Source organism: Molossus molossus, unplaced genomic scaffold (genome assembly GCF_014108415.1).
Source record: "Molossus molossus isolate mMolMol1 unplaced genomic scaffold, mMolMol1.p scaffold_m16_p_16, whole genome shotgun sequence".
NCBI classification, from domain to species: Eukaryota; Metazoa; Chordata; class Mammalia; order Chiroptera; family Molossidae; genus Molossus; species Molossus molossus.
In genome coordinates this window covers 23851977-23861024 of record NW_023425351.1, presented here as the reverse complement: position 1 = coordinate 23861024, position 9048 = coordinate 23851977, and the positions used below count along the sequence as shown (strand labels likewise).

At 40.4% G+C, this 9048-nt stretch overlaps 1 protein-coding gene across 1 annotated transcript; it reads right to left on the bottom strand.

The window, feature by feature from the left end:
* LOC118631880 (dynein light chain Tctex-type 1-like) lies at positions 1-640 on the bottom strand. Its single transcript, XM_036264475.1, has 2 exons — positions 551-640; positions 1-284 (listed from the first exon to the last, which is right to left on the bottom strand). Exons 1-2 carry the CDS (start codon positions 627-629, stop codon positions 1-3), a joined length of 363 nt encoding a protein of 120 aa, XP_036120368.1. The 5' UTR covers positions 630-640.
* Positions 641-9048: the final 8408 nt, after the last annotated feature.

The following is a 9048-nucleotide window of genomic DNA, read 5'->3' as shown; positions in this document are numbered from 1 at the left end:
TCAGAGGAGAAGGCCGGGCGGCCGAGTGGACAGGCCGAAGGCGCTGACGATGCAGTACATGGTCTTGTTCTCCCACCGCACGGTGCAGCTCCCGTCAGTAGAGCTGTCCCAGAAGCAAGAACTCGCCGTGTGAAGTCCTGCTCCGTTCTTCTGCATAATTACACAGGTCACAATGTATTTAAATGGTTTTCCCAGCTTGGTGAGTTGGCTTAAAGTTTGTTCCACTACATTTGTGGTCCACTGATTGACTTTGCTGTGCTGATAGGCGTTGCCACCGATGGCACTTTCTTTTTTTTTTTTTATCATCCTCACCCGAGGACATTTTTCCATTTTTTGTTTAGGTAGAGTGGGAGGGAGAGAGAGGAAGAGAGAGAGAGAAACATCGATGTGAAAGGGACACATCGAGTGGTCACCACCCGCACAACCAACCAGGGCCAGGGACAAACTGCAATGGAGGTACGTGCCCTTAGCGGGAACCGAACCCGGGTCTCTCCGGACCGCAGGCCGACGCTCTAACCGCTGAGCCAAACCGGCCAGGGCCCAATGGCACTTTCTATAGCCTCTTTCACAATGTTGCTCACTTCATGGACAACAAAAGTAGTCTCTTCCGCAGCCTGGTAGTCTTCCATCTTCCCTCCAGCACATCGCCTCCGCCTCCCTCCCCAGTGCAATCTTGATGAAGAGCTTGGCCAACTCCACGGGGAGCTCTGACCTATTCAGGTTGTCCCTAGTCAGGTGAGGAGACAGGTCACTGCAAGTGGGCTGCCCCAGGAAAGGGGCCTGCCCTTAGGTGAGGACTCTCCTAGTAATTCTTTGTCTTCAGTCTCTTTGTGAAGTAAGAGTTAGGGTTGTCTGCTGAGAAAGAAAAGGAGAGCCCTGGCCGGTTTGGCTCAGCGGTTAGAGCATCAGCCTGCGGTCCCCAGAGACCCGTGTTCGGTTCCCGCTAAGGGCATGTACCTTGGTTGCAGTTTGTCCCCGGCCCTGGTTGGTTGTGCGGGTGGCAGCCACTCGATGTGTCCCTTTCACATCGATGTTTCTCTCTCTCTTTCTCTCTCTCTTCCTCTCTCCCTCCCACTGTACCTGAACAAAAAATGTCCTCGGGTGAGGATAAAAAAAAAAGAAAGAAAAGGAGAAACTGTTGGGGTAGGAGGCACTGTCAGAGATCTGAGAAGAATAAATAACTTCTGAAATAATCCTTGAGAAGAATGGGGAGGAGATTTGATCAAGGAAACATAGTAGAAATGCCAAGAGGCACTGGAGGCTGGCATTAAGTCGGCAAGCAGTTCAGACCCTTTGCTTAGGTCCATAAAGGTGTTTTTATGTTAATTCAGCCCCGCTTGTTTCCTCAGCTCGGTGCACAACCACCGGTGGGGCCCTGCACTGATCCATTGTGACACATGTCTGCCAATCCTGTGGCGTCTACTACCTGGGCCCGCTGGTCTGGTGCAGCAGCAGAGGCAGCAGACAGCACATCCTTTTGCTAAAGGTGGTTCGTGGAACAGGGGAGACAACCTCGACAGGAAGTCATGGTGTCTCTTCAGAATTCCCACCATATTTTATCTGTCCCTTACTTTCAATCATCATTACTTCTGTTTTTTGCTGTATGTTGTAGCTTTTGTGTGTATGTGTGTATGTGTGTGTGTGTGTGTGCCTCATTAGGTCCTCTTCTAGATTTGTAGCTCTCTAAAGAGTCCCATCTCCCATTGGGCCCTTAACAAATACTTTCTCAATGTTCTGGAATGTTGTCTTCTGGTTTTTTACTTCCCTACACTGACTCATCTACACAAAATTTATTTATAGCTCAGCCAAGTACTTGTTAGGGGAGGAGGAAGGGAGCTGGTATCCACACCCTACGTTCCTTATTCATTCATTCACTCAACAACGTTGATCATGCCCTACCATAAACTAGTAGGGATAGATCAGATCTGCTTTCAATCTTATGGGAGTTAATGTTTGGTGGGGAGAAAGCCACACTAAACAGTGAATGCATCACTATAAACCATGAGAAGCATTCTGAAGGAAAGGAATGCTGTGTTTTATGGATATGTATAATGAAGGGATCCAACTAGACGGGTGGTCAGGCAGGGAAGGTTTCCCTAGGGCAGTGATGCTTGAGCAAACCCCTGCAGAAGGAATCAAGAGAAAGGGAGATAAAATATAAGACTATATTTTATCAAAACAACGGTAAGCTTATTTATTGGCTCACATCTGCTGCCCAGGCTCTGTGCTGAACACACCTGTGGAGCAGTGAATACAATGTGTGCAATCCCTCAACAGGGCAGGCTTTCTAGGCTTCTACTGCAACCACTGAAGCAATACGATAGAAGATTAGAGGCCACGGCTGCAGAAGGTGTAGGTATATTCCTGGACATGACCTCTGCATCTTTCAAAGTTTCAGGAGGCACAAGAACTATGGCACCTGGTGGGGAAGTGCTGAAGGAGTCCAGCTCTTAGAACAAGCCCTTTGACCTCCTGGTTCTCAGTGACCACCTGTAGCTACTCTGGCAGAAGCTTCCTCTACAAACATTTACAATATGCTACTATAACTACATTGAACCTAGAAAAACCAAACCCAACATATATTATTAGGGCCTTCTTATCAGTTATTTTAACTATAAAAATACTGTTTTCCTATTATCACTAAGTCTTATGGGACTCTAGAGTTCAATGAATTCGTATTTTTTAAAAAACTTAAAATGTCTTGAAAGGCATATAAAAACACTTATTGGGTAAATTCTCTCTTAAAATAAAAGGTCTAAAGGAGCCAAAACACACACTGGAAAAAAGAAAGCCTCTTTAACAAATGGTGCTGGAAAAATTGGAAAGCCACATGCAAAAGCATGAAACTAGATTACAGTTTGTCCCCATGTATAAAAATTGATTCAAAATGGACCGAAGACCTAAATATAATATCTGGAATAGCAAAAATACATAGAAAACATAGACACTAAACTTATGGACCTTGGTTGTAGAGAACATTTTATGAATTTGACCCCAAAGGCAAGGGAAGTAAAAGCAAAAATAAATTAATATGACTAATATCAAACTAAAATGCTTCTGTTCTGCCGGTTTTGCTCAGTGGTTAGAGCGTTGGCCTGCAGACCAATGAGTCACAGATTCGATTCCGGTCAAGGGCAGGTACCTCAGTTGTGGTTTGGCCCCAGCCCCGGTTGGGGTCATGTGGGAGGCAACCTGTTGATGTGTCCTTCTCACATCGATATTTCTCTCTCTCTCCCTTTCTCTCCCTTTCCCTTCCTTCTACTCTATCTGAAGATAAACAGAAAAATATCCTCTGGGGAGGATTAAAAACTAAAAGAAAACTAAAAAGCTCTGCACAGCAAAAAAACAAAAACCAATAAACAAACAAACAAAACCCTGACAAAGCAAAAAGGCAACCAACAGAATGGGAGATGATATTTGTAAACAACAGTTCCAACAAGAGGTTCATATCCATAATATATAAAGAACTCATACAAAACAACACTAAACAAACAAACAATCCAATTAAAAATGTGCAGAGGACCTGAACAGATGAAGACATACAAATGGTCAACAGACATGTGAAGAGATGTTCAACTTCACCAGCTATAAGGGAAATGCAAATCAGAACTATAATGAGATACCACCTCATACCTGTTAGAGGGGCTATTGTCAATAAGACAGGTAATAAGTGTGGAAGAGGTTGTGGAAAAAAAGGAACCTTCATTCACTGCTGGTGGGAATGTAAACTGGTACAGCCACCATGGAAAACAGTATGGTGTTTCCTCAAAAAATTAAGAATAGAGTTACCATATGACCCAACAATCCCTCTTTTGGATATCTACCCAAAAAACTTGAAAAAATTTATTTGCAAAGATCCATGCACCTCTATGTTCATCCCAACATTATTCATGGTGGCCAAGACATGAAGACAGCCAAAGTGTCCTTTGATAGAGGGATGAGTAAAGAAGATGTTGTACATATATACAATGGAATACTACTTAGCTATAAAGAAAGAGGAAATACTGTCATGTGCACAAATATGGATGGACCTTGAGAATATTATGCTAAGCAAAATAAGTCAGTCAGTAAAAGCTAAGAATCATATGATTTCACTCATATGTGGGATATAAAACTGAAATTCATAGACACAGACAACAGTATAGTGGTTACCAGAGGGAAAGGGGTGTAAAGAGTAAAGGGAGCTCAGTATATGGTGATGGAAGATGATTTGACTTTAGGTGGTGGGCATGAAATGCAATATACAGATCATGTATCACAGAAATGTACACTTGAAACCTACATAATTTTATTAACCATTGTCACCCCCGTAAATTTAATAATAATAAAAAAAGGAGTCTACATTGGATTATGTTCATGGATTTTCCTTAGACACTTTTCTTCCTGTTATTTCTACTCAAGGATTATCAACATATTTTATTTAAGTCACTGTGCTCATTTACTTTGGATCACAGACGTTCAAAATAGAAAGATCTTAGATATCCCTCCATAAAATGATATTACTATACATATAATTACTATACATATAATACTTTGCTGTATCATTTTTTTTACTGCTGCTATAATGCATTACCAAAAATTTAGTGGCTTAAAATGACACAAATTTATTGTCTTATAGTCTGGAAGTCACAAATTTGAAGTCAGTTTCAGTGAGCTAAAATCAAGGTGTCAGAAGGCCTCCGTTCCTCCTGGGGGCTCTAGGGGAGAACCCATTTCCTGTCATGTCTGTCTCCTAGAGGCTGCCCGCGGCCTTGGCTCATGGCCTTTTCTTCTACCTTCAAAACCAGGATCGGTTGGTGAAGTCTTCCTCATGCTACATCCCTCTGACATTCCTCTTTCTAGTCAAATCCCCTTCTCTCTCCTTTGTGATTATATTGGGCCCAGCCAGATAATCCAGACTAATCTCCCCATGTCAAGATGCTTAACTTGATGACATCTGCCAAGTTCTTCTTACCACATAATGTAACATGTTTATAGGTTCTCGGGATTCACACATCAATATCTTTGAGGGTCAAGTTTTGGCCTCCCTCATTAAGCTTTATAATATTGTGAATTATATATAGCATTTGTGGCAGATATATGGTCCATGGACTAATTCTGAATAACAGAGTTAACATAACAATTACATAATGCTCAGAAATTGCAGTTAATGAAAAGAAGCTATCCAGGTAGCCCTTTATAAGATGGACTTTATCTTAAATGTTATTTTTTATTACATTATTACTCTTACTTTATTGCATCATTCTTAACTTTTTTTGTTGTTGTTGTTAGGATGAAAGAGGTTTTCTCTAGCATTCATTCATCTATCTAATAAATATACTTCCATAAGTGTGTATGTGGGAAACATTCTTCCCAGGCATAGGGTTGGGCACACTCTCCTTATTAGAAATCACCATTCATAGAGCTACATTGATGTTACCAAAACAAACAAATAAAACAGTAAAAGAAAAGAAAAAATCAGCTTAGCTTTGGAAAGAGCAATAGTAGGGATTATTACAAATTTCTCATGCTTTTGGACTGGGATATAAATAGGTGGGCCAGATATCTTAAGAGAGGTAGAATTGTGAAATTTATCATAGAATCAAAATTGATAAATCAAAGCAGATACACTTTTTGCCACTTTTATTGATTTAAATTTGAGGTCAATTCTATCTCTTACAGAATGCATAATGACTAGACATTTAGTTTTAGTATTTAAAGAAACTTGCTTATAGTATTCAACTATCTCTAAGTATTTTGAACATATTCTTTTTTAAACATAAAAGAGAATACTATAGACCTAATAAGAGAAGTCCTGAGAAGTAATAGCTATGCTTCACCACCCACTCTTTAAAACTAGTTAATTGGTTTCTTGTTTCTTCTCTCCAGCACTTAGAGGTTATAGATGGCCCATTTCCCTGCCTCTTAGCCCCAGCTCTGCTTTGGAGAAGGTTTCTCTCTCCCACCGCCTTGCAGCTCTCCCTTTCCAGGCCTTCTTCCTTTGCTACGTAAGATAAGGTAACAGCTGAGGCTGGAGTCATTCTAACTGCAGAAGTATTTCTTTCACAAAGGCAAGACTAAAACGGAGGTTAATTGTTTGAGAAGGAATGAGACACTTGGCATCTCTTGCCTGTTGGGATATTAGCACCTTTCCCCAGGTCGTATGTTATTTTACAGTCACCTGATTAGTCCTTGTTTGTCAGGACCTATAGGATATCAGGTAAAATGCAGCCACATGAAAATGGTCCTTGGAGGGAAACAAACAGTGGAATAAATGACTTAGGGACAACTTTCAGGGGTCACCTTCAGACTTTTCATAACATTTTGGAGAAGTCACTGCAGACAAAGGTATTTTTGTTGGTGAGGAAGCAGTAACAGGAAATAGCTAATTGAAACTTTTGTGGGTTACTTACAAAATAAAAAGGATTGTGGTGGAGTCCCAGTGGTATGAAGGAAAGCATTTATGTGTTGCTGAAACTGGATTTCCCTGTAGTGTTTTGTAAAAGCCAAATCACTGATGAATATAGGCCACCAGAGAGGCCAGCCTTGAGCAGTGTGCGTCTCCAGTGGGGCGTGACACATCTCCAGCTTTTGTCCCATAAGCAGACCAGCTTGGGCAGGAAATTCATCTGAGACTGCTGTGAATTAGAAACTACAAAGTTATGAATGACCCGTCTGCTCACAGGCCAGAACCGTTGAATCTCTGAGTCCCCTAACCTTTTTCTAATTGCTTCAGTGCATTAAAAAAAAAAAAAGAAAGAAAGAAAAGATTTTTATTAGCCATTGTTTTCAGGAGAAATAATTAAGGGGAAGGTTCAGTGTGCCTTTACATAATTCCTATTTTAGCTGTTCTTTGCTAGAGAAGTGTTTGTAAAAACTGACAAAATCTAGTAGTCTAATCATCAATTAAAACTGATCTAAGAACAGATTGTTAAAAAGTAACAATAGTCTAACAGAAAGGAAGCTTGTCTCTAGGAGGAGCCCAGGAGCCAAAGCAGTTCAGGGCATTGGTTTTAGGGAATAATAACCAGTCCGTGTGGTGCTCACTGAGTTCCAACATTACCTAATTTGGCTCTCACAGCAGCCTCCTCAGGTCGCTATTATGATTCCATTTTATAGATGAGCAAACTGATGACCAGAGAAGTTGTGCCACCTACCCAAGATCATGCTTGCAGAGGTGTATTTAATATAATGCAAATGAAGCTAAAACTTCAGGGCCCCCCCTTGCAGGGCCCATTGAGTTAGAGAGTTACAAGGTGGGAGGAGGCGGGGCAACCAGATAGCAATCAGGAAGCATTTCTGGTAAATTGCCTAAAGACATCTCAGAAGCAAAGATCAAAATCTACATATCTCCAGAAATGTGTCGTTATTGCCTTTTTCAGTCACAGAAATATTCATTCTGCTCTCAACTCTGTATTCTCAAACAGGGGCCACCCAAATTGTAAAAGCTTTGGGCCCTGTAAGACCTACAACTGTCTTTGCAGGAGGTGATAAGTGGTAGAACTGTGTTTTGAGCTTGGATCTTGTGATTCCAAGACCTGTTCTGTGTTCAGACTGTCGAAACACAGAAAAGTCTAAATAGAACATCAGGTGAAAAATGACAAGCTGGGTATGAGAACTATAATTGTGATAATGTAAAACTTTTGCTTCCGATAAAAGACTCAAGGGAAGCACTTTTAAAGAGCTGATAGTGCTTATGTTGGAATTTGTGGACTATGAGAGCTCTTTTTCTAAATTTTATTAATGTTCAGTTACTTTAATAGTATAAGACAAACTGGAAATGCAGAAGAATCATTTGCATTTGAATTTTTTCTTGGCTTAACAAATTACAATATTTGTTGTTCAAGTTTTATTTATCCCAAAGGAATCTGAGAGCTTATATTTCTCTGAGCATGAGCACAGAATTATTTTTACAGACTAGAGCATACTTGTGAATAAGATATGAGTATGTATTATTCCCAGTGAACAATGGGAGAATTTGTTCTGGCAACACAATGAGACAGGCCACCAAGATATGGTTCATTTAGTGACCATTGACCTGAAGTGGTAATCCAGTTAGTAATTAAAGCTTATTCTTGTCAATCCATCAACAAATATTCATTCAGTACCTTCTGTGTGCAAGACCCTGTGTGGGCCTCGTGTAACAATCCCAGATGTGCAAGACAGAAGCAAAGATTAATTTTGCTCAAAGCTTCCCTAGACAGATGGACACATGCACGCTAAAAGTTTATAGAAAACACATGGCAGTGCCCCCTGTGTACCAAAACAAAGGGTATAGACAAAGTACTATAAGAATTCTGGGAGGATTGAATGCTGCACCTGAAAAATAAATGCTGTAAAGGACATTTTTGGACCATTAATGTATTAGTCTGCCTGAGTTGCTATGACAAAATACCATAGAGAGGTCAGCCTCAATAACAGAAATTTATTTTCTCACAGTTTTGGAGACTGAAAGATCCAAAATCAAGGTGCCTTAAAATTCAGTTTCTGATACATTTACACAATGGAATAGTACTAGGCAACAAAAAAGAAGGAAATCTTACTTTTGTGACAGCATGGGTAAACCTGGAGAGCGTTATGCTAAGTAAAATAAGCCAGTCAGAGAAAGACAAGTGCCCTATGATTTCACTGATATGTGGAATCTAATGAACAAAACAAACAAAGAAAATGGAACAGACACAGAGAACAGACTGATAGCTGTCAGAGGTTAGGGGGTTGGGTGCTGGGTGAGAAGGGTGAAGGGATTAAGCAAAGAAAAAAAGAAAGACTCATGGACATAGACAACAGTATTTTGATTGCCAGGGGGCTAGGGGGTAAGGGGAGGTAGAAGGTAAAGGGGGCATAAATGGTGATGGAAGGAGACTTGACCTGGAGCGGTAAACACACAATATGATATACAGATGATAAATTGTAAAATTGTATACCTGAAACCTGTATAATTTTATTAACCAATGTCATCCTAATAAATACAATAAAAAATAAATAAACAAAAAGAAAGTCAATTCTCCTTTGGGTGAGGAAATGCTCTTATTCATGAACAGCAGGAGGACATAAGTTTTTAAGTAATAA